At 41.8% G+C, this 27,185-nt stretch overlaps 1 protein-coding gene across 3 annotated transcripts in view; it reads right to left on the reverse strand.

The window, feature by feature from the left end:
• Positions 1 to 27,185, reverse strand: part of TSGA10 (testis specific 10) — a 529,263-nt gene that overhangs the window by 270,367 nt on the left and 231,711 nt on the right. For all 3 annotated transcript variants that reach the window (XM_078658208.1, XM_078658209.1, XM_078658207.1), the window contains exon 10: positions 1,611 to 1,726. In XM_078658208.1, the coding sequence (XP_078514334.1) occupies positions 1,611 to 1,726 (116 nt within the window). The remainder of the gene's footprint in view (positions 1 to 1,610; positions 1,727 to 27,185) is intronic.

The raw sequence follows: 27,185 nt of genomic DNA on the forward strand, positions 1-27,185 counted from the left end.
CCATCTATCTAGTACAGTTGGAGAAGAAAGGAGTTGTAGACAAAATGAAAATAATGTGGGAAGCACAAATAGTTCCCAATAAATACCAAGAGAAACTCAGTGCACCAGGAGACTTGTGGTTAATATTTTAATCGTAAAGCCATATCTTAGAGATCGCCAATAGGTAACCTACATAGTTAATGTAACAAAATATATAAAGGCAAACTCAATAACATTTGATGTACTGACTGAATGCAATTGGTTTTGAATAATGGTCCCATATTTAGTTTTATACGTACATATCGATGCCTATATGTGTATGTATTACACCGTGGTACCTCAGAAAGAACATGGCTTGGTGCAGGTGCACATTCGCCACCAGAAGTACTCTCATGTGAATCTGAAGAGTGATCATTAAAAGGGGATTGGAACTGCACAGTAACCCAGTTTATTTAGGAGACAGAAGCAGTATCCTATGGCTAATCTACAACATTCACAATGTAATACATTCCTGGCACCAACTAACCATCTCTCTTGTGCGGGCCACACCTACAGAATGAACCACAATCAGCATTAGGTTCATGTCTATGTAGTTTAGCGTCCATTTGTTTTGGGGGGTGAGGGGGGGGGGGGGGGTGGGGGGGTTATATAGCGCGGACTTGGCCGGGAGGTATCAGAGCACTATACATGAGCACCAGTTGCGTTACAGATGGGCACATTCATTGTTTTAAGGCAAAGGGAGATTAAGTAATTTTCCAAGAATCACAGGATGTTGAGTGTCCCTGCCGAGACTCAAACCCGGTTCCCCAGGTTCGAGGCCAACAGTTCTGGCCGTTAGGCCACGTCCTAATTAGAGTACCCGGACTCTTTTGAACATTTCACGGCTCTTATGCATGTACCTAGTCACTTAGCTATGCTGGTGCAGGTCAAAACCTGAAAATCTTGATACTCTGGAAACTCCAATACATGCTATTTTCACCTGCTGAGAGGTGTGTTATTTTACTCCGTTGCCCTGGCATCCTTTGTTTTTATTTGATGTTATTTCTTCCTTTGTGAACTACCCATGAATATAATGATTCACAACTGCAGTACCTATAAGGGCTTAGCCCCCCCTATAGAAAAACTCAAATAATTATAAACAACTGGGTTCTGGAGCTCTGTGCATGATGAAGAATGGTATCTAATATTTAGATGGACAGCAATCACAACATTTAGCTAATACTCAAAACAATCAAAGGAACAGATGATAAATTAATATTGGAAGTGGTATAACAAGCTGACTGCACTGTATACAAACTGTTTGGAGTGTGATAATACTAACTTGTTAGTCCAATCTGATGTGACAAGCATGAATGTTATCTAATAACCGATTTATAAAGAAATGAATATCAAATTGCACACAAATGTAATCACAGCTCACCAGAAAATTCCTATTTCAAACTTGCTGCTTAGCTCATAGTTGTCTGCAAGAGTGTCACTTTAACATGTATATCCTTTTTTTATCATCCTTCTCTCTACATGACTGACCATTACCTGGTGACTTTTCAGCATGCAACTATTTAAGAGGTTTGAAAATAATTAAATTCTCCAGTTTTATAGCTAAATTCTTCAGTTTCATATTCATTACTCACCAATTTTTTCTTCCAACCTTCCAATTTTTTCTTGGGCCATTTTCAATTCATTTTGCTTCATTGTGAGGCGACACTGAGTATCTTGCAGTGTATGTTCTGTCTCGTCATTCAGTGACCTGCAAAAACATTTAACATTACCCAACTATACCACAGGAAAACAAAATGTTGCCATGACAATGTTGCAGGGGTAAGTCACTTACTTACAGGTCTGCCAAGGAGCTCCTTTGGGGTTGAGAATTACCCTAAGGGAGTTGGAAGTTTGTGGGATTGATTGCGAGGTGCACGCCTTGGGTAAACTCTGAGCAGTAGAAGGGGTCACTTTGGTGTCTCGCAGGCCTTTTTTAAAGCCAAAAGCTTGCTTCTTGCAGAATAAATGTGCTTTCTTACAGCCTTTCCTTATCTCTGCGGGCTGACGTCTAGCTTAGCTGCTTTTATTCTGAAGACTACTGCAAAGTTCCATCAAAGAGTGGGCAACAATGCCATTCCTGGGGGATCTGATGGATCACTGTGATGCCACACCCATTACCCTGTAGGCCTACTTTGGGGCAGAATTCAACCACATTTGCTCCAGAAGAGACTTGAAACGTGAATGCTTCAGGCTCAAAGTCAACTACATTTCACATCTAGGAGTTAGTAACTGAAGGATATTAGATTGCGTCCTCCTACAGTAACTCGATTCAAACTTCATAGCTCTGTAAAACACAGACACTCGAGCCATAGTGCTTTGAAGTCAGGGGTGGTAAGCGCTACATAAATGCAATTTCACTTCAATTCAATACCTAGGACTCTACAAAAACTACTAATAAATAAAAAGAAAACTTTCATAATGGTCTACCTGAATAAGTAAGTGAGATTCTCACCTTTCCTCAATACTGTGTTAGTTATACTGGACGGTATCAACACAGCCATGCAATCATTAGGAAAGGTTTACACCGCACACTAACTTAGAATTAAATAATGTCCACTAATTGACATAATAATATTGTGGGTCCCAAGAAAACTTATATTTTATGAGTCTGGCCTAAGAGAGTTTTACCTGTTGCATACAAGCATAATGCAAGGATATTACAAAGCCCTATGTTACTGGCTGGGAGTGAGTTATTCTAGGTTTATGACTGTCCATTCTTGATTTGCAAACATCATACCTGACGAAGTGACATCAAGTGTAACACTATTAGAATATGCCTCCTCTGCCTTCCATTGGTGTTGGGACATCTGTTTGACAACTTTATCACAATTCATTCTGAAATTCTCATTCTCACTCAAAGGCCAATAGTAATTCATTCATATCCTCAAGAGCCATCAAGCATAGCCTTAATGCCACTAGAGTTAAGCTCAGCTAAAGAAAAACGGTGTGAACACACAGCGCACTTCCAACTTGAAGCCCTTCTGTAACACCCTCATTCCACCCATGATCTCAGAACAATTATTTCCTTTTCAATTCCAAAAACATCTGGAAAATCCCTTATACTTGGAGATTGTCCGTCTTGCTTATCACTTCACATAAGCATCGACATTTGTGCTAATGAGAACTTGTTAAAAACATTACACATGGAAGGGATTGTCTTTGTGTACCTGCAGAGTTCTCGAAGGAGCCATTCCTTTTTGATATCTTCAGGAAACCTCTGGTTGACCTAACACAAATTTTTAAATTGAATTTCAAAAGTATGAGAAAGATAAGGAAATAAAATTCTAGGTTCACAATACCAGCATCCACATTGCTCATCCAACTCCATTAACTCATAAATGTGAAACAATAGGTTCCTGCTGAACAGACCAGCCTCTTGCCTAATAACTCTGACTCTCTAATCCCCAGTAGACAATATTTTAAAAGCCTCTACCCCACATGTAAAGCAGACATGGAAGTCACTTTCAACGTTAGCTTCTCCCTTGCTTCACAGGTCACCAAAACCATCTAATCTGCCACTGTAAAACTTAAAACACTGAAAACTATCCACCATAAACTTATATTTCCTCACAAAAGGCACGTTTGTCTGATTCTAAAGCTATCATGCTGGGGATTGAATAGTACAGAGGAGTAATAGTCGTAGTATAGAGAAGTGGTGACCTGCCTTGTAGAATCTGTAAGTTGATGAAAAATGGTGAGAAAAGAAAATTATTTGATCAATAGGTTACAAGCAAGGGCTCGTAAGAGGAGAATGAAAAATGAGATTTGAGCTTTATTTTTCAATTCGAGGATTTCTAAGGATTCCTGGAGCATTAATTTCGTACCCGACTTATTTCATTTTGATTTATTGAAGAAAATGATGTTGAGGTAGACACTACCATGGGTCATTTACAAGCAGCAGTGGTCCATGCAGGTAAGAGCAGTGGGGGGATTTCGAGGGACCCACCGCTGTTACCTGCACGGATCACAGCTGTTTACAAGGCTAAAATCATACCCAGACATTCGTACAGTTCAACATTACAGATACAGTGGGTTTAATGTGATGAAGACAATTGTATCATTATAAATGAACATGAGGTAGGGACCATACCAAACAATTGAATTTTTGATGTGACAGTTCGTAAGGAAGAAAAGTTTTACGCTCCCTTGAGAGGATTGTGACAGATAAAGATTCCTCTGGGCATTGTTATTTGAACTAACAATAGAGAATGTACCACTCACTGCAAAGACTGGAAGAGGTAGCTAGTTAAATAACTTTGGGTAACATACTAACAAAATGTTGAATTCTACACAAAAACGCCAGTATCACTTTGTGTTGTATGATGAGCCTCATTCAAAGGGTATAAGACCAGATGGTTAAATATTGAAAGACACTTTTTCTTATTTATGCACATGACTGTTTGGGCAGGATGATTGTGCTTTGGATTGGTATTTTATGCTTTTCTTTGTTTTTGTGTGACTGTATGGCTTGGAAGAAGGGGCCTATGAGTCCCAAATTGCACAGAGATATAGATCTAGGTTGCAAATATAAATTTTCCTACACAAGAAATTACATATAGGACCAAATACATTGCATTTAGATACAAAGACGACTTCTTGCGACAGCTACAGAACGATATGTTTGCAGGCTCCAGCTTCCTCCAGCTTAATTCCACTCAATCAACTTGAGGAGTGGGGTAAAGATCTCACCGCTCTAGATATTTTTTCATAGTACAGAATAAAACATGCTCTTAAAGACATATCAGGTGACACACTGATGGCGCCTATGAGCTCGGTATGCTTACATATGTAATTCAAGCTCCTAATTCCAAAATCATTATGCACATGTATGCACTTCCCCGGGGCAACACCTCCCAAGCTTTGAAAAGCTTCCTAGACTGGATTGCAGGTTTACAATGAAACATAAGAGATGACCAATGGTTATATTGCTGCTCATCGATCAAAAGCATCTCACTCACTAACAGACACGGGTTGATACACTTTGAGTATACAAAGATACTATGATACTCCCGCTAGGTTATGCAGATATGGGCTCAAAGATAACTCCGAATGCATGAGATATCATGCAACAGATGCGGATTTCATACATATTGCATGGGACTGCACGGACTAAAAGGGACAACTGGGACAAGATATTCATGGACATAAGCAAGATAATAGACATATGAATGACCTTGCTAACTGCATTGCTGGGATATGTCAAAGGCATATCACCTAGAGTAATGAAGCTCACTTGAGTTGCTCTACTATTAGTTAAAATACGTGTAGCTATAATATTGGCAATGGGTAGACTACCTATGCCAGATGATTTGCACAAGGAGTTAGTATATTGCAATGATTCTACCGAGAATTACAGCTTCCAGATTCCTCTCAAATCCAGGCCCTGGAATATCAGCAGACCATATCAGACCTACGCCTAAATAGTGGTGAAAGATCAGGCGACGCATAATGTATAAATCGGAGTGTTCATCTGCGAGAGAATGCCGGTAATTATGAAACTCAGACTCATGTTACTGTTTTACTGTATAGAAATATACTTCATGGACTGTGCACCTACTGGTGTGGATGGCACTATTCAAAATCTCTATGTTTTGTATTTTCAATATATATACTACCTGTAACTGCCAATATTTTAACACAATGTATAATGTCAAGTGTATTATATTGCTCGCTCATTATTATGATTGCTCTCTCTCACTCATAATATCCATCATTGTAGCCAATATACCAGTTCTCTTAAATGCTGTAACAGAAGTAACAATTTTGTTGACGTATTGCCGACTACAAATAAAAATTAAAAATGCAAAGTGAACTTTAGCACCTAATTAAATAAGCATTGGCATGGTCAGTAGGTTTCTCCTATGCAAGCTCTGTTGATGCTGTCACTGTGATGTTTACATATTGCACAATAGAGAGAGCTGCAGTACAACATTGTTTTAAGTGAAAAAAATGAAAAGCGTTATGACCTAGCCAGCGTTGACTGTGTCATAGAACTTTTTTGTTGTTGTTAAAGTTGCTAAACCACAATCTACTTATAGAGTGAATCGCAGAGTAAAATAAAACTACCTGGAGTAACGTGCGACCAGTGGAAGGACACAGGCTGCAAACAGGAAGCTGTACTAGATCTATGCTCCACGGCAGGGACTAAAGACCCTGGAAGAATGCAGGAGGAGGTGAGCAGCTGGCAGGGAGCAGGTGACATGACCAGTAAAAGCAAGGAAGAGAAAGCAACATTGAAGCCAACCAATGGCAAGTATTGGTAAGTAATGGGCGGTGCCCGAAGCTGATTTTAAAGCTTTAAAAAAAAAAATAATAGCTTACGCCGACAGCGCATGCGCCAGGGACGGCTGGTGGTAATGGGTGTGAGTCGTATGGCCCTACCACCTTGAAGGGAGAGGCAGGAAGAGAAAAATACAACGAAGATGAAAAAAAATGATCACTTGCTGCCAGGGGCGGCTCCTCCACTAGGTCGGAGGAGCATCGCCCCACTGCATTCTCGCAGTGCGAGAAGCAGAAACCTAAAATGGTAAAACTACCATTTTATGTTTCTGCTTCTCGCACTGCGAGAAAGAAGAAGTGTTTGGTTGGGGGCGGGCAGCTGCTCTGGAGCAGATGAGGAGTGGTTTGCCCACTGCTGAGGGCACTGACTGTTTGGCCGACAAACCAGTCATGCTCACCCTGCCCTTTCTCCATGTTGGCTGCATGCAGCCTACATGGAGAAAATGCCTCCCCATAGGAGCCTGGCTGGTCGGCGTCCCGACCAATCAGAACGCTGCCATTGCAGCGTTGTGATTGGCTTAGGGGAGAGGAGGGAGGCTGCCTGCTTCTTGTTCCTGCTGGAGACAGGAGAGCAAGAGAGGAGCAAAGATGGCGCGGGACCGGGCTGGGGAGTGTAAGTTAACTGTTTTTATTTTTAAATTAATCCCCCGCGCAACCCTGTCCCTGCAAGACCCTCCCCTGTGAGTCATGCCAACCGTGACTGCTTGCTGCTCAGTGATAAAGTGTGCTGGATCAACATTATTTTTCCTGGACAAACTGTAATGATCGTCTTCGACCTGCAGGCACAAGCTTCAGAGACATAATAATGTGCGGAATTATAATACCTTTGATACCATTGTTTTTCAGTCACTTCTGAAGTGGCCCTGGCAGGAGTTATCAGAACTCCATTCATTTCAATGGCCGGAGGTGGGGTAGGTTGAAGAGGACCATGAGGTAGCGGGTGGCAACAATTTGTCATCACAAAAGGGGGCGAGCTGTACAACGTGTACAGCTGTCTGCTCTCCTTACTTCAGATTATGTGATCTGTAGACGCGTGTATTTTACTGCACGTGGTTTCACTTTAAAAATGTTCAAAAGCTGTGTCTGAGCCTGAGTCCACCACTTGAGAGGACGCCTCTCTCATTGGTTTGTTGCAGCATGACCCAAGGCAGCCATGTCTGTGCTCCTCACTCAGCACCTCCAGGATCCTGTCTCCCTCCAAGTTACTTTCTGTACACAGCCTTTGAAGGTTGCAATTTATGTCTTCGTAAGGTGATCAATGTTCGGTTTCTGCGACTCTACTTCAATGGTATTGATAGAACAGCAAAGATCATTTCAGAAACAAGACAAATAAAGTCACGCCTTAACAACTTGAGATATGCCCTCACAGGGATATGTAGGTTTTTTTGCATTTATATATAGCTCAAACTAGACCTAAAGTTATCGGAGCACTTTACATGACCACCAGTTGCATTACAGAAGGAACCAGTCATTAGGTCGAGCCTAGCGGCAGCACGCTCTGCGAGTCATGCTGTATTAGGGTATGTACTAGCAGCCCCGCCCACTTTCCGCCCATATTTGTCATTGGCTTTGTGTCATTGTTTTTCATAAAGGCTGGCTTCACATTCATTATGAGGCTTTTTAGTCCCTCCTTTGTACAGCCTTGTCTCCATTTTTTACCGCCCATAACGCCTGAAACTTTTACTTGGCTTGTTTCACAGTCACCTTTATCTAGTGGGTGAGCACTATTTTGATAATGGACAGATGGGAACAATGGAGGCTGCTTTTATTTGTATATGCATGCCGAGAGCGGTGCCGCTTTAGGGAAGCTGCGCTCAGTTTAAATGTGTGTTTTTTAAAAGCCTTTGATGTTGAGCACGGTGCCCACTTCAGGGACACCGCGCTCTAAATATTTATTTTTTATTTAATACTGAGCGCAGCGACCGCTTCAAGGACACCGCGCTCGGTTTCAAATGTTCTTTTTTTAGGTCTCCTGGCGTTTAGCAGCGCGTCAGCGCTGTGTCCGCCAGGAGATCTTTTGTCACTGACTGTGCTCCCCAGGAGACAGTACTGGCCGCGCGCATTTTGTCTCCGAGGAGGCGATTAGAGCTGGCCACGCGCACGCGAACGAGCGCTGTGGCCAGCTGCTGTCTCCTGGGAAGCTCCCACACGCATGCGCATTCACACAGACACAGACACACACACGAGCACCCATGCACGCACGCACGCACATACATACATACATACATACAGAGACACACACTCTCCCATGCATACACACACACACGAGTGCGCCGAGGCCCCCCCGCCGTCGCATACACACACACAGACAGTTTGGGGCGCGCGCATCCCCGAGGCCCCCCCTCCCCCCTCCCCCGCCGTCACCGTCGCCGTCGCATACACACACGAGCATACACGCACACACACACACACAAGTGCACCAAGCCCCCCCAGCCTTTTGAAACTTACCTGGGCAATGTCGGGGACTCTTCTCTCAGCACGCGGCGCCCAACCTCCTGCTAGCGCGGCCCCGGGTCTCCACACCGCTCACAGGAGCCCCGGGCCGCGAGACGCATCGACTCCGCCTGCCTCCTCTTCCGGTCTGGACGTGGCCCCGCCCCCGTCACAGGCGACCGTGCCTGACTTCCCCTCCACTCCTCGTGTGGAAAATGCTAGAAAAATGCTCAACACACGGGCATTCATTCACTCATTCTATGAGCAAGTTACAATGACATACTGGCACATATTTCCATTGTATATCAAGCATAGAAGAAGTCAGTCTGTATAGCAGCCAGTAACCTTAAATTACAAGTTACACATACAATACACCTTAGTTATCTATGTTTACATTAAAGTACAGGGCGTTCAACATATTCTATATGGAGAAGGTTGAAACAGAGTAAAAGCAAAGCTCAGGAGACAAGATATCTGCCATTTAGATGCCTCTGGTCATAGCCAGGTCATGTTAATTTTATGAGAAAATATTTCATAGAATTACAGGTCAATTTCATCTTTTGTTTCTCCACAAGGCAAAAGTAATTTTTCCCAGTGTGATGTGCCCGAGTGATAGGTCAAAATGACAGTGTCACTTTCCGAAAGGACGTGCATAAAATCTCTGACGATGTTCACTTATGAGGCACAGCCTGCAGATGATGAAACTTCAAATTAAAAAATAAACAGATATAAAAATAAGTTTGTTACTCCACCAACAGAACGTTTAGTGTGTTCTATGACTTAACAAAATATCACTTTTTAGCTGTTAGATCTGAACTAAAAATACTAGGACAAACTATACTGTCCCTATACGATTTGAGTTGCTGAGAACCATGTTGACTTGCATCCCAAGTGAAAAACAACACTGGATCCTTTGTAATCAATGTCATCATAAAACACCGACATCAAAATAATGTGGCAGACAACGAAGACCTAATACAGAGAGAAACAAGTGCACCAAGCCCCCCCAGCCTTTTGAAACTTACCTGGGCAATGTCGGGGACTCTTCTCTCAGCACGCGGCGCCCAACCTCCTGCTAGCGCGGCCCTGGGTCTCCACACCGCTCACAGGAGCCCCGGGCCGCGAGACGCATCGACTCCGCCGTGAGCAGTGAGTGCAGAGTAGTGAGTAGTGAGTAGTGAGTGCAGAGTAGTGAGTAGTGAGTGCAGAGCAGTGAGTGCAGAGTAGTGAGTAGTGAGTAGTGAGTGCAGAGTAGTGAGTAGTGAGTGCAGAGTAGTGAGTGCAGAGTAGTGAGTAGTGAGTGCAGAGTAGTGAGTAGTGAGTGCAGAGTAGTGAGCAGTGAGTGCAGAGTAGTGAGTGCAGAGTAGTGAGTGCAGAGTAGTGAGCTGCCTCAAGTGAAGTACTCTGGTACCCAAGGATGACTAGCAAACAATATTATTCACAACGTTGCTTACTATTCAGCAACATTTGACAGTTTGCAAATCATCTTTATACAACAATTCAGAGTTTGATAACAAGTTAATGTAACACATTGTAATATACAATGCCAATAGCTCAAACTTTAAAGCTGGGAGACCTATTGCATTGTAAATGCTTGTTTAAACTTTAATACTGAGCGCAGCGACTGCTTCAGGGACACCGCGCTCGGTTTAATTTTTTTATCCCTGTAACTTTAGTAATGAGCGTGGCGCCCCCTTCAGGGACACTGTGCTCTTTCTTTCTTTTTCCCTTTTTTTTTTACTTAAACAATGAGCACGCACCCGCTTCATGGACACTGCACTCTGCAAGGTAATAGGTGTTGCTTTTGCGAAGGTTTGAGCTGTTGGTATTGTAAATGACAATGTCTTTTAATTTTTTATAAAAGGCATTGTCATTTACAGTGCCAATGGCTCGAAGACTCGTGAATGCGAGACCCATTGCATTGCAAATGCTTGTTTTTTTATCAGGCACAGGGAGAATAAGTGATGTTTCCAGAATCACAAAATGTTGAGTGTTCCTGCCCAGACAGGAACCCGGTTTCCCAGCTCCGAAGTCAACCGCCCTAGCCATTAGGGCACATTCTCTTCCCAGTTAGGGAACGACAAACCAACAATGGAGACAGATTTAAGGAGTGCACTTGTGAATGAAGTGCACCTTTTTTTCCTCCTCATTGTAGCTCTGGTGAAGCAGTTTTGGCAAAGGAATTCCAGTTACATCCAGGACCACCAATGTTTGTCGGGAGCATAGTAAAATAGGTCTTCCTATTTTATGGATTATAGAGCGAACTCCCCAAATATACTTAATTACTTGCAAGCATTTATAAAGAAGGTAGGTAGTTGGTCTAATACTGCTAGGTTGTAGGCTATACGTGCAGAAGGAGGGATTTCTGATCTTGGTTTCTTTGTTTGACCAAATCATATGTGACTCTGAACAAAGTGCTTTGATATCCAGAGCATCAATACATTGCTTGATGACTCCTAGAGTGGTTCAGGTCCCAGAGCACCTTTCGTGCTGAGTCTGAGTCCTGAAACCCTCCCTCGTCTGTTCTTGGGTCTGCAGGGCTGGCCTATTTCAATTTCACCTTTGGAACACAAATCGCCTTGCTTTATTACACTGCTTCATATAATCATTAAATTTAGAATGCAGGCTATCAGTCAATCAAGTTTCTTAACTGGAATGAAGCCCTGCAAACTACTGAGGTGGGTATTTGATGCAGAGTGACTAGGCCCTAAGCTCTTCCACTTAGAGAAGAATGGTGTCATTTAAATGCTAGGGCGTTGTAGCCAGCGATGCTAAATACATATAGCTCTGTTATTTGACATAAAAAATAATTATGCTTTCCAGGTTTTATAATTCTCCGCAATTCATAATTATGTTTATTGCTATAGCACCAATTTATTCAAAGAGGTGCACGTCCAGACTGAAAGCTTCCCTGTTTGATTCCAGACTCAGTAAGTACTCGGAGAGGGAGAATAAGGCTTCTGTAAGGGGGTCTGAAGCAGGTGTAGTGAACCTTAATCTATGTTGGGCCTTGCTTAGACTGATGGACGCCAACAGTGCTAACTAAACTGGCACATTGTGGCTGTGATTGTTGAATCTGATTTGAGAGATGCTTTATTTGACTGGTAGAGTAGCATTTAATAGGACTAGGCCTGGATTGGCCTTATTGGGTACCAAGCATTTCCCCAGGAGCCGGCGAGGTTGGAGCTGATTTTGTGAACAGGATCGTGCGTGTGTGTGTGTGTGTCTGTCTTTCTGTCTTTCTCTCACCCAGGTTCTAGCCAGGAGCTAATCTGACCTGCGCGAGCATCTAGAGAGAGGAAAGGATGTTGTGAAGCCCCTGTATATAGCCTACCTGTGAGGAGGGGGGCTGAATGAGTGCATATGCGAGCCCTTCAACCAGTTAGGCCTGCAAGCTCGGCTCGCACACCATGGAAAGGCCTTCAGGAAAGCACATATACAGGGCCTCAGCACCTGACCGATGCATATCTTGGCAACATGTGCATTGAGCACCCATTGACTGTGCCTGCTGCTGCCCTTTCAACCCAGTTTTAAATACGAATGGTTCTAAAGTGTGTGTGGTCACAGCGCCTCCTCTGAAGTTTAGAGGCATTTTTAATCATAGTGTGCACCATTTTCAGAAACAACTGCAACATAAAAGCAATACCAGTAGTTTTTCAAAGGCATGCATGTGTGCAAATGTATGTAAGTATCTTAATGTGGGAATTGTGTGGCATTAGTGGACCGCAAGGGCCAAGCATTCACTAAGCAAAATGTGAATTCAAGGAAAATGGCCAAACAGAAGGCAATGTCCAAGTTTCTTTAGCGACACAGAGAAGCATGGCACGTCTCTATTTCCTGTCTTAGCATGCTTTGATGATCTCAGAGGAAATTGGTTATGATGAATAGTAAAATACATCAAGAAGCAACACATGGATTTTGTACCCTGAGACGGCTCCAAATTCTTTAGTTATTTCTGATATATTTTCCAGTGTCTGCTGAAGATTAGACGTATAGATTATGATATCGTCAGCATATAGACCTATTTTCCTGGACCATGCTTCTACCGAGAAAGGGATGATCTTATCTGAGCCCCTAATCCTACAGGCCAAAGGCTCTATATAGAGGTCAAACAGTAAAGGGGACAAGGGGCATCCCTGCCTGGTACCCCGCTTTACTTTGATCGAATTAGTTAAAATCCCATTGATCAGTGCTCTAGAAGTGGGAGAATTATACAGTGACAAAAGTGTGTTGGTAAAATATGAACCCAAGTCTAAATGAATCAAAAGTGCCTTTAAAAAAATCCAGTTAACTCGGTCGAATGCCTTAGCGGCGTCTAGTGCTATTACTGCTAGTGGAAGTTTATGTGTCGAGGCCATATCTATTATACCTATTGGAGTGAAAGTGAGTTCCTTAAGGAACCTACCTTTAATAAAGCCTTTCTGATCTTCCTGCACTAGTTTAGGAATAGCCAAACTGAGCCTATCCGCCATTATCTTTGCAAATATTTTATAGTCGCAATTTAGCAGCGAGATAGGCCTATAGGAATTAGGATCACTTGATGGTTTGCCAGTTTTTGCAATTAAAACAATAGTTGCCTCATTCCACGAATCTGGCAGACCCGCCTTTCCTCGGAAAAAGTCATTAAATAACTGGACCAGTACAGGCAGGATACTTTCCATAAATACTTTGTAGACCTCAACTGGTAAGCCATCAGGCCCAGGAGCCTTCCCACTCTTAGCTGATCTTATAGCCTTTTCTACCTCGGTTGAGAGTATCTCTCCATTCAATGCCTGTTTTAACTCGGTTGGAAGCGGATCCACCAGCCTCAACCATTTTGCTATTTCCACAGTACCAGGATTTAAATCATCCTTATAGACGTTCGAAAAATACTTGAAGAACGCATCTGCAATATCCTTGCTCTCAGTAATAGACTCACTCATACCTGGCAGATTCAGTTCTTTAATAAAATTACGCACTGAGTCTTTCTTAGCCTTCCAAGCCAGTAGCTTTCCACAGCCTTCACTATAACTAAAGTGGGCCATCTGACTAGATTCCCATTTCTCTCTAGTTCTATGATTAATAATTGCTGTTAATTCCAGTTTTAACATCTCCAGAACCTTCAACAACTGCTCTTCCCTCTTGCCTTCACAGGAATTAATGCTAGCCTCTGCTTCTCGAATACTGATTACCAAATCCGTAATTTTTTTAAAGTACATTCTTCGTTTTTTTGCTCCCTGTGCTCCCAATCTGCCCCTCAAAAAGGCTTTACAAGTCTCCCATACTATCTCTATCTTTGCAGTACCTAAATTTGCATCCAAGAAAACCTCTAACTCTGAACTAATAATTTGCAGGTAATCTTGATCTAAAAGTACTGTACGATCCAGCCTCCAAGTTGTTTCTGCCACAGATGCTTTTATTTTAATATTAAGTGTAATGGCCGAATGGTCGGAAATATGAACGCCTACATGCCCCACTGCTGTAACTGAATCTTTTAACCTTAAATCCAACAGCACATAATCGATCTGTGATTTGTGCTTATATTTCTTATTATAGTATGTAAATCCTAACTGTTTTCCATATTTAAGCCTCCAGATATCACACAACCCAAACTGAGTCATTAGCAACCTTACTCTATTAGACATTTTGGGATTCATGAGCCCACGTGAGTTGACAGATCTATCTAATTTGAAGTCCAGAACTGCATTAAAATCTCCAGCCATTATAATTTTACCAGTAGATCCTAGCAGTTCCCTAGCCAGAGTGTCCAGAGGGTCTACTTCATCAAGATTTGGGCCATAATATCCAACTATGGTTATTAACTCAGAATCAATTCTTGCACTTAAGATGAGCCATCTACCTTTTGGGTCTGCTGAGAACTTTTCTAAACAAAAGTGAACCCCACTTCTAACTAAGATAGCTACACCCTTTGTAACTATAGTCTGCGGGGTGCAGAATCCATGTGCAACCCACCTTTGAGCCTGGATGACCTCCTTGCACTCTATTGAGGTCAAATGCGTCTCTTGCAAAAATATAATATGGGCCTTTGAATCCTCTAAATATTTTAGTATTAATCGTCTCCTGGATTTTTTACGTAACCCGTTAACATTCCATGACAACATTTTTTAATTCTCTGTACTAGCCCCGCTCATATTGATCTCTAAAAAAACACATGTCACATACTTTGGTGGTCGCTTAGCTTCTTAGGACTTTTTTCCCCTTTTTCCCACCCCTTCCCTCCCCCCTAACATCCCTACTCCCCCAGCTACTCCAACCCCCCTCTCCCATGGAAAACCCTGCCATCCTACCCTTTGGCCTCGGCCGTGTGGGTGTTATTTGTCGTGGCGGTGCAACATAATTTTATCACAACATATGTACCAATGAGCACAGGCTAATAGTAAACACTATATAAAAAGCTTATCTTATACGGCAGCAGCATGCCGGGCCATATCTTGACATTGCTCAATAAATGCATCCACCTCCTCAACTAACCGAAAGTTGTGCATCTTGTTCTGCCACATCACTTTCAAAAAGGCTGGAAATTTTAACTGAACTGTGGCTCCCAAAGCCCTAAGTGGTTCTATGCGTTTACCTAGCTCCCACTGCCTGTTGGCTGTGACTGGTGACAAATCAGACCTCACCTCAATTTTTACCCCGTCAACCAAGAGATTCTTTTTCTTCAAGGCGACTGACAAGATTTTCTCTTTTAAACTAAATGTCAAAAAATGTATCAAGACTTTTCTTGGCTTGGTGCGGTTAGCATTTAATCTAAAAGGATCTCGGTGAACCCTCTGTATATCTGCATAGATCGTTTCTTCGTCCTCTACCAGCTCCAGCTCAGATTTTAACAGGTGAGCTACAAATTTCTTAATGTCAGACCCTTCTTTTCCTTCCGGCAATTTCAATATTTTTAAGTTGTTACGCCGCTGCATATTTTCGAGTCTCTCCATTCGCTCTTCCTGCGCCCTTTCTCTGAACTTAATTTCCTCAATCTCTCTATAGTTGTCTGCAACAGAGTCTTGGAGTTTCTTTGCCTCCACCTCTAAGACTACCAAACGTGAGCTCATCTCACTAAATTTAGTCTCCAATGAGGAACATGAAGCACGTATATTCTCTTGAATTGCCTTAGATTCCTCAAACCCCTTATGCATGTCTAAATCCAGCTTCTTCAAAAGGGCTATTATTGCTGTATCTGAGTTTTCCTCTCTAGTCAGGTCTGAGGAAAAAAGCTCCTTTATATCCTCTGAGTTCGGCTCCGACAGAGTCATCTCATTTAATTCCTCAAGTCCTGCTCAGATCCTTGCACTGCCGGCATGTTGCTTGTATCCGCTGGGTTGTCCCCCTCCATATCTGTCGTAAGGAGCTGATATCGGTTAGGACTTAGAACACCAGACCAGTCTATAACAGTGGTATCTGTCGGTGCGGAGCTGGGGCTAGCCCTAGACCCCTCGTCCTCTGAAACCCGCTCCGCTGAATCTAGCAAGTTGGGCTTTAATACTAAGGTTTTAGGAATAACCTTGAAAAAAGAATTAAGTGAAGGAACAGTTTTGATTTTTTTTCCAAAATGTTTGGTTTCTTGCTGTTATATTTAACAGTTCCTTTCTTGATAGATTTCTTGAGATTAACTTCACGTGAGTGGGGCTCTGACAGTGTCCGGAGCTGCTGTAGGTTTTGCCGCACTTGCCGCACTTCTCAATTTATAACCAGACACTACAGATCTCGCTATGTCTGCAAGTTGCTTGTGCTCTAACAAACTCCAACACTCCTCGTTGGAGTTGAAAGAACCACCATTACTGGTATTATTATTGGGTTTGTTAGTTGATAAATTACTCTTATCCAAAAGCAGACCCTCATTCAGAACCTCTGCCAGTCCCACCTTTGCCTTTGTAACCAACTCTTGCTGCTGCTCGGCGCCCCCTCCCAAGTTCATGTGCCGCTCTCCCCCAGCCAACTAGCTTCGAGGGCTCGACTAAGCCCAGACCACACTCCTCCACTCCCACTACCTCCACCAGGTCATTAGGTCTGTCCTCACATCGAGGGCTCTCTACACCCTCCGCCGCCATACACCTCATACACTGTGCCTCTAAGTCTTATGCCTTGTACTGGTGCTGTAATTACCGCTGCATTCACCAGAAAGGAAAAGGAGCCACAGCCCTTATACCCTACAGCCTCTCCCGCTGCCCTGCAACTCCGTGGCTGTGCGTCCTCTCTCACCTGTAATGATGTTCGCTGGCTCTACCTCTCGAGCCTCAGCGGTTTTAGCGTTTCCAAATCAGATATGCCTGTGATGAGAAAACATGGCAAGAGACGCCTCCTTTAGAGAAACCCCGTGTTACGAACCGAATTTGCTAAGTTTGCTGAAACTATCCTCCAGCCTCTGAAGCCGGTGCAGCCTGCGCCTCGGTGCCTCGATGCAGTTTCCTCTCCCCGCGGAGGAGAGGGCGCGGCGGGAGACGCCGCTGGAGACGCCGCCTGCAATAGCGCCAACCGTGATCCCAGATACACTGCCTCACACTCCAGCCGGTAAGAGAAAAAAAAGGAGCAGAAACGCTCTGAAAAGACTCCTGCCTGCGCTCGTATGCAACACCGCCACTCCGACACACCCGCGACCCGCTATCAGCCGGCCGCCATGTTTTCCCCGCCGGTGATCATTGAAGATAAAACGGAAATCATGAGCTGGAATTTAGATCCTGGCCCTATAAAATGCAAATCAGAAATGAGATATTTGGGGGTTAGGATTACTCAGAACTTGGATGACCTTGCAAAAATTAATTTTGTAAGAATTAAAAGAGAAATAGGAGGAATGCTTCATGGATGGAGTCATCTGCTTCTTAATTTATACGGTCGTACAAATTTGATAAAAATGATGGTTCTTCCAAAACTAACTTTTTTATTTGAGACAATCCCTCTTGCATTTAAAGGAGAATGGTTTAAGAAGCTTCAGAGTGAGGTTATTACATTTATTTGGGCCGCAAAAGGATCTCGTCTCTCGTGGACTAAGATAAGACGAAAATTGATTAAAGGAGGGCTATCAGCCCCGGATTTTCAGTTATATTGTTGGGCCTTTCAGTTAAAAAATTTTAGAATTCTTTTGAACACTCCATCGACTGCGGGTATTGGTGTATTGCTGGCAGCTATGCTAAGAAGCTGCCAATATAAGGAAGTTGGTTTTTTATATAAATTCGCGGATCCAAAGTATTTCAAAAAAGTGCGTCTCAAGGTATTGCAGGGAGCAGCGGAACTATGGTACCGGATCAGGAGGCTATTAAAAAATCCCATACTATGGTTATTACACTTCCATCTGGGACAGCCCAGGTTCTCCTGCATGGACTAAAGACGCTCTGGCTATTCCTCTTAGATCAGCAGGGGTAGAAAGGTGGGGGCATCTTTTTCTAGATGGAAAGCTGGTTGGGTGGAGTCAGGGAGTGGCTATTTGGGGGCAGGCCATATCGAAGTTTAAATATCTTCAAATATATAGTTGGGCCGGCAAAGTTGAAAGCGTTGTGGGACTTCAGAATGAACTGGAAGAGAAGATCTACTCAAGTCAAGTCTATAAAAAGGAAGTAGGACTCTGGTATTGGTCAATGCTGGAGATGGCGGACGGCCAGTTCTCACTGCCAGAAACGCTGTGGAGAGATTGCTTGCCGGACATCGCATCTGACACTCAATGGCAAGTAAATATGGCTATCTTGTATAAAGTTGTTAAACCCGCAAATTTAAGGCGAAACCATCTCTTTACACTCCACAGAGCATACAGGTCTCCACATAGACTTTCAAAGTTCAAGCCTGGAGGGCTGGTGGAATGCCCTAAGTGCAGAAGTCCCAATGAGAAGGATATTCACATGTTCGTGGAGTGTCCAAATATTAAAGTATTCTGGGAGGAAGTAAGTAGCTGTTTATCCCAAGCTATTGACCATATTATTGAGGTAAACCCTGAACTTATTATAACTGGAAGGTTGAATTTGCAGATAAGTAGTTTGGATGATAAAGTTAAACTTGTCTATGGGATACTTTTGGCGCGTAGGGAGATATGTAAACTGTGGGTGTCCCCGTCATCCCCAGGGATGTTAGATTGGTTGCGAGCTATGAGATTCACAGCTAAAATGGATACTATGGGTCCGACAAAAGATAAATGTAAATTCTGGGAGTTATTTTTGGCACATTTTGGGTGAAAAGTTTGTTGTTTGGGCAAGGCATGGCTAGTTTTTGTAAAGATTTCAGTCCAATGATTAAGGTCTTGGCCTATCTTGCCGGTGGTGTTCTCAACGTGACGGTGGGGTCCATCTATGCATCAATCTCTTACAAAGGGTGGCATACGTAGAGAGGTGGTCTTTGAATGGCCCTACTTGTGTGGTTGGCAACGGCCACGGTTTATAAGATAAAAAACCCATGGGCGGTACCGTGTGGTCAGAAATGGGTGGCGTAAAGGCTAATGAGGACAAAAAAAATAAAATAATAAATAAAAAAAAAAAAAAAAAGAAGCAACACATGGGTACTGCCAGCCGTAAGGGGCCTCTATGACTATGGTGTGCACTTAGACTGGGGGAATCTTGCTTGAATGCCTCGGTCTCTTTTGAGTAGCCAAAAATCGGAAACAGCTAATAGAACTATAAAAAGCGACTGCTGGCAGAAGGTATCATACACAAAACCAAGTTTTCTAATGAGATCTTAAATGTTGTTAAGTCAGAGTGTATATTCTTGTGTAGTTATATCTAGGTAAAATACTTCAAACTATGCTGCTGCTCTATAAGTTATGTTGAATCGCAAAGTTTTAAGTTACTGAGAGTATGCTATAAAGTGCACCATTTTACTTTTTAATTTTCGAAATGTTCTTGGGGGGGAAGACTCCCCTCATACACTACTTTTTCAGTTCAGGTCACTCACTGCGTTTGCCTGTACATTTTCATCAGGTCTCCAATTTCCGCCCCATCACTTTTCAAATCCACCTGCCGCCACTGGCATGTGCGCTGTAGGCAAAATCTTAAAAGCAGGAATCTTCACTATTTCAATGTGAATTAAAAATGAAGTCATATTTCATGGATGTTGTGTATACTCTTTTGATATACCTACATCATATAGTTTTTGAGGTTAAGTTTAAACTAATTTTGTATTATGATGACACCATGCACAGGAGTTTTACACATCAATCTATTGGTAAAATTATAGTTATTAGAGACTGGTAGACTCACACTTGTCAAAGACATAGCATTAAAACAATTTGAATTACAATTTTTCTAAGTTGTTTTGAATATTCCATTTAAGAAGAATATAACTGTGTGTGATGTGTCTAAACAACATTTTTGATAGTCTAAAACATATTGCCATCATTATCTATGCAGTTATTTCAGTTTTGGGGTAACCTACACTGTATAAATTCAAATACAGTATATAGGGTCCAGATACCAACCCGGGATAAAAGCCGCATAATTAGTTACCACAGTATTGTGTCTTCCTATATTACAAAAAAATATTAGTAGTGAGGTATTTATTAGTTGAATCTTTGCAGAAATGTGACGTGCATGTGCTGCCATCTTGGATGGCTGAACTTATCATGGCGATTTAAAAAGAGAATTTCAAAGAAATCTTGAATTACGTTCTTTTTTTTAACCTTGACATAGCATGTGAGCCCTGATAAGGCAGCACACCTGCAAACTTGTGTCTGTATATCAGGAAACTGAAAAAGAACATCTTTTTATTTTAAGAACAGATTTTTGGGGTGACACTGAAGGCTTGAAACATTATTCGTATCTCACTGGATTGATTTAGAAAAATACAACTAAGAACTGCCTCAAAACTAATATTTGACTATAGCCTATGCTATACATCTATGCAGCACAATGAAACTAAAACATGACTAGGGATGCTTGCTATTATGTGTATGGAGATATGTCTTACCAGTCCAGTTTAGGCTCCTCATTTTGTGGGCAGGCTGGGCTGATTTGTAAAAGGTTGGTCTCTTTCTGTATTTGAGCCTTCAATATAGAAGACTGTGGAAAATGTTGCCCAAGGCATGCACAGAGCTTTAACAACATTAGTGGAAGCATTTTCATCACATTTTATGCTCTCTATTCTATTTTTTTACTATGACCACAATATGCCCAGAGGTCAATGCCTAATTGCTGAGCATAAAGACTGAAACTATACCTCAGTAACGAAACTCTATGTTGATGACAAGCATCTGTATTTACTTATTGAGTCATGCAACAGTTTGGGCCACAATGGACCTTCTAGAACGGAGTTGGACTGACTTTCATAAGCTTGGTTCCCCTTCTAAAACTGCGTAAACAAGCGATCAAGCAATATGAAATGTAACCGAGGGCTATTCCCAAGAGTATAGTAGTATTATCCAAAGCAATCGCATCACATTTGATACCTTTGTTTGTTCTACCTAAGGTGAATGTGCATGACCAGACATTGTTTGCGATGCCTAGAGACTCACCTTACACTTCACAGAGGAGGCTGAAATGTGTCTAGGTCTTCTTTGTATCTTCTTAGTGTGCCATGGTGTTTGGATTTTCCAGAATGTTGTTCAGTCCATATTCATTTCTTTGTCCCCACTGACGTTTTCTTGCTGTAAGGGGTGGCAGGAATGTGGCCTTGCAGTCTTATGTGAGGGTACGTGCGCTCAGTGTTAGTCCATATTAGCTGTTCCATGTCCAGGTTCGAGTCCTGAGGACTGACTTCAATCTATTGTGCTTAGAACTAATTTTGTGGGGGCGTGTCTTCGACGCTGAGACAACACGGCGGTCCTGCCGTGAGCTCCATCTGGACACGCAGCTTCTTCTCTTCAAAAGTGCCTCTTGACGTGGAGTTTCTAAGCTCCGATTGCGGTCCCGCTTGTGCAATGTAGCGGTGAGTTTCCGTGCCGCGTATGGCTTCCCCAGCATGGTTTTTAAGCCCCAGAGCTGCAGCGGTGTTTATCTCCTCATAAAAACGCGAGAGCCCGCAATTTTGAATTGCGGCGCTCACGCTCAGATTTTTCTTCACAGCTGGGCTTCCCTCATAACTTAAAATGCCATACTGCCTTTTTGTTGACTTCAGGAATATAAGTTTTACATGGACTTCCTCTTCAGGTGCAAAGACAAAAAGGCACAAAAATGACCAGCCTTCTCCTATTCTCTCCTCACAAAATCCGGTTCTTGGCTCTATTTTAGGTGAGGTACGTGGTCTTCAATCTTTTATGTCGGCTACCAATGAAAAATTACAACTAATAGAAGACCGATGGATTGTCATGGAGGGAAAGATGTTGGAACTTGAGCAATGTGTGGGAGACCTTCAAGATATTTCTACAAAACTTTTTTACTGGAGCAAGAGATCCAAAAGCTGAAACTCCATACCGAAGACCTTGAAAATCGCATTCGGAGAAACAACCTTCGCCTTTATGGTCTTCCGGAAAATATTGAGGGCCCAGATATGTTATCCTTTTTGAAGAAGTTCCTCTCGTATCTCTTAGACCTTCAATCCTCCTCACCTCTCAATATACAGCGTGCACATTGTTTGGGTCATCTGCACCCTAATTCAAACAAGCCCGTGGTCTTATAATGCTCTTCCTGGAATTTACTGAACTTATGCATGTTCTGAAGGCTGTTAAACTCAAACGACGTCTCACTTGGTAGGGATATATTATCTTCATCTCACAAGATGTCTCCAATACAACAAATGCTCGATGAAAAGAATTTCTGGCTCTTCGTCCTCAGATGAGACATTTGACCATTCAGTATGGCATTCTCCATCCTTGCCTGTGCATAATTACTCATTAAGGAAGCTCACTTCTTTCGACGATCCTGAGAAACTCAAACTTTTTCTAAACAGAATTTCCTCTCGTAGCATGGATACTAATGCTTAATTTTCCCTTAGTTAACTGGTTGATATTGTTCTTCTAAAATGTTATGTCTTGTTTTTCTACTATTCGTTCTTCTTTTCTATTTTTCTAGCGCTCTCTCATCCTTTATTCTTTTTATGTCTTATATTACTTAAATTACTCCTATTCTTTTGTTCTCTTTCCTCATTCTTTATTTTCTATTCTTTGTTATTTCTTTATTTCTTTGGAGGCCTTTCATTGCCTATTCACTCTTACCACCGTCCTTGCTTTTCGGCGTCACCCTGCTCCTCTCACACCGGTTGCTTATTTCTTTTCAGGTCTGGATTTTTTCCTTGATCTGTTTACTTATTCTGTTTTTCTATCTCTTCCTCCTTCTCTCTTCCCCTTTCTTTTTGTTCCTTGGCTATTTTCCCTTACAGTTTTTTCTCATTACTATCTTATTACCTTGCTGAGTGTCTTTCTTTAACTCTATTCTTTTTCCAATGTCGTTATTTTTTTGTTGTCATTGTTTAACATTTGATAAATGTTGTTTCTTTTTCTTTTTTATTGGTCTTTCAGCTTACTGTTCCTGTTTCCATATGTTCCCCCCCACCCTTCAACGTGTTTAATGTTGTCTCTTGGAATGTACGTGGTCTAGGTCATCCTGTCAAACGTCAAAAGGTATTGTCTCATTTATCCAAACTCAATACTCATGTTGCATTTTTACAAGAGACGCATTGTAATGATGTGGAATCTCTTAAGCTTAACAGTCAATGGGTTAATCAAATTGTTTTCTCTCCAGCTGTTGACCGCCATGGCGATGTTGCTATTTTATTTCATAAATCAATTAATGCACAAATATTATGAACTGAATATGATTCCAATGGGCGATGCGCTTTGGTTGACGCTATTATTTGTAAAAAACAAGTCACTTTTTTAAACATTTATGGTCTTGTCAAACCCGACCCACAATTTTGGCATCACATTAAATTGAAATTATCCTCTATCCCTAACCCCAATATAATCGTTGGTGGCGATTTGAATAATTGTCTAGATCCTTATTCTGACAGAAAATCTCAATGCAAATTTAAAACTGATAAGACCCACAAATCATTTCAATCTGCCATCGCCTCGCGTCCTTTGTATGATGTATGGAAAACATGTAATCCAGATATTTGTGAATTTACTTTCTTTTTACCTGTTCACCAAACTATGTCCCATATTGATTATATTCCAGTTTCTAAATCATTACTCCCCTGTATCCATTCCTCTGAAATTGGTTCTATCTTTATTTATGACCATGCCCCTATGTCTGCCTCTTTTGATATGTCCCTTAACACTTGCAAACACGGCCGTTGGCGTTTTAACAATCACTCTCAGACCAAACCTTCATTTCAGAAGCGACCTCCTTTATTAATGACTTTTTTTCAATTCAACAAACCTTCTGATACCTCAGTTCATAACAACTGGGGTGCGTTTGAAGCATCATTTAGAGCCTTTACCATTGCTTACTCTGCAAAGAAAAAGAAATTAGTTAACGCTAAATATCAGGATTAAGACCCTGGAACACAATTACTTTTCCTCTAAATCCTCCTCCACTCTGTAAAAATTGATTACAGCCAAATCTACCTTGAATAACATTGCCACTGTTGATGCTTGTAACATTCTCCTTAAGATTAAATCTAAATTTCATGGAGTCCAAAATAAGGCAGGGAAAATGTTAGCCAACTATTTGAAAATCTAATCAGAAGGTAAAGATATTGGTCCTATCCACTCAGAAATAACCAATAAACTTCTTTCCTCCGATTCAGATATTGTAGATACATTTCAATCCTATTACGAAGTTTTATATATAGAAGATACAACTCCTTCCAAAAAGGATTTTGAAACTTTTTACCAAGGTATCCCTCCCTGATCCATTTTTTCCTCTTGAAAATGATATCTCCCTTTAGGAGATAACCAATGCTTTTAAATCTTTAAAAAAGGCCAAAGCCCCGGGCACGGATGGTTTCTCAATTGAGCTATTCTTAACTTTTTCTACAATTTTTACCCCTAAATTATTGGACCTTTTTAATTAATTTCTCTCCAATTCTAAAGCATGTGGCTCTTTTTTAGAAGCCCTTATTATTGTTATTCCCAAACCGGATAAAGACTCTTCTTTCTGTAAAAATGTTCGACCCATTTCACTGATTAATTATGATCATAAAATGTTTGCAAAGATTTTGGCTTCCCGCTTAGAAAAATCAAACTGGCTTTGTTAAAGGCCGACTTGCCTCTGATAATGCTAGAATGTTTTCAAATATTCTTGCCCTTGGAAAAAAGTACTCCTGTTTTAGCTGCCCTCTCACTTGATGCTGAAAAAGCCTTTGACCGAATAAAGTGGCAATATATGCTTTATACTCTTAAATGGTTTGGTTTTGGTAAAAAATGTATTTCTTATATCAAACTACTATATATGTTGCCCTGCATGCTTCTGATTTTGTCAATGGTCTTTTTTCTTCATATTTACCCTTACAAAGAGGCACCCGTCAGGGTTGCCCTCTTTCCCCATCACTTTTTCTCCTCTGTTTAGAGCCCTTTCCTGAACGTATTAGACATAACTCTAGTATTACTGGTTGTAACCTTAACTCCCATCAAATTAAACGTTCTACATATGCGGATGATATCCTTATTTACATGTCCAATCCCTACAACTCCCTTCCCCCTTTTTTTACAAGAGATTGCTTTGTTCTCCACTGTCTCTGGTTACAAACTGAATTTTTCCAAAACTGAAATCTTACCTTTAAATTCATCATGTTATCGTTATATGTTTGATACAAGCAACTTCACTTGGTGCCCCTAAAAGATTAAATACTTCGGAACATGGGGGGTCATTAGGATGGCGGGCGGACTTTGTAATAGGGACCACCCGCCATAAGGACGGGGGTCCCGTGGGGGGTATTACGATGTGCCCGCCACAGTGGCGGGCTCATCCTGTATTTTTAGCATTGTGGCGGGCGGTGCTATCTGCACCGCCCGCCACAATGCTAAAAATGCATTACAGCATTTGCATTTACATAGCGGCAGGCACCGCGTGGTGACTGCCGCTTTGTAAATGCAAATGAAGGGGGGGTACCACAGGTAGCCCCCGTGTGCACCCCCCACCTCTCCTTCACTCTGGGGGCCCGCAGGGGGCTCCCAGAGTGAAGACCGCATACCTTTAAGCCGCCGCGGAAAGGCACCTACAGACGCCCATCATAATATGGCTGGCGGTGTCTGATAGACACCGCCACCATATTATTCCTTTTCCGCCCTGGCCGCAAGTCGACCGGGGCAGAAAAGCGGCGGACGGTCTTTCCGTCCGCCGAGGTCCCCCCGCCATACTAATATGGCGGGGGGGGGGAAAACTATTGTGGATGTCGGGCGGATTGCCTCCGCCAGGCCGGCTGTGGCTACCGCCAGCCTGGCGGAGGCAATCCGCCCGACATCGTAATGGGCCCCTAGACTTTCTTCAAATATTCCTGATACTTTAATCCATCATTTTTCTGCCTTAAAACTCAAACTTACCAATTTACTGTCTTCCTGGTCCCCATTATTTTTATCATGGTGGGGCAGACCTGATACCATGAAAATGATGATTGTTCCTGAGGTGCTTTTCACGCTCTCATTGTTACCTTTTAAAATTCCTAATTATCATTTTTCCCAGATTATTTCTATGTGTACCAAATTCTTATGGAACAACAAACATACTCATATTGTTCTATCTAAACTAACTCATCAGAGAGTGGTGTCCACTTTCCTGATTTTAAAATTATATCACACTGCTTTTTTGATTCGTCAATTCTATGCCATGTCTAAGATTATCAAGATTAATCTATGCCAACACGGGTTGCTGTTGAACACTCACTGTTAAATTACTTTTCTTTTCAGGATATTATTTTTATGACCAACTGTACTCCTATTTCCAAATACCCTATCTTAAAATATTCTCACCATCTACAACATACCCTTTTATTCCAAGGTTTTTATCCTTATCAATCCTTTTTATCCTCTTCCATATGGTTTAATAAACATATTAAAATTCCGCCACAAATCTTTCCACTACAAGCACTGGAAGGAAAAGGGCAATTCTTATGTACATCAGTTTGTGATTGAAAATTCGATTCTACCCTTTTCCCAATTACAAGAGAAATTCAAACTTCCCGACTCTTGCATCCATCAATATAATAAATTATTTCCTGTTCTCCAAACCTTTTTACAAAATTTCAACTCCAAACCTACTCCTATTTCTTTTACTCCTGCTACACCCTTATTTCAAATTCCCCCTGACCCAACTCCAAGTGCCTCTTTTATATATACAATGTAATCATCACCTACTAGCACTCAGAATAAATCTCCTATTGAATTACCCTTTCAAAACTATTTTATTTGACCTCTTTATTGCTATTGCCTTTAAAGTTATATTAACCTGTTGGAAAGATAATTATAAACTATCCTTTTTGCTCTGGGGGAATTTGATTTGTAATGAACATAGAATGGCTTCTGTCTCCCATTCTTCTATTTATTTAAAGACTAGCTTACCTGTAGCGCGTTGCTGCAATCTCCGAAGAAAGGAATTTCAAGGAAACTCGTTATGATAACATTCAATTTACATTGTGTCATTTTTATTGAAACTTATTCATTTTAATATGGAAAA

Source organism: Lissotriton helveticus, chromosome 8, assembly GCF_964261635.1.
Source record: "Lissotriton helveticus chromosome 8, aLisHel1.1, whole genome shotgun sequence".
Classification (NCBI taxonomy): domain Eukaryota; kingdom Metazoa; phylum Chordata; class Amphibia; order Caudata; family Salamandridae; genus Lissotriton; species Lissotriton helveticus.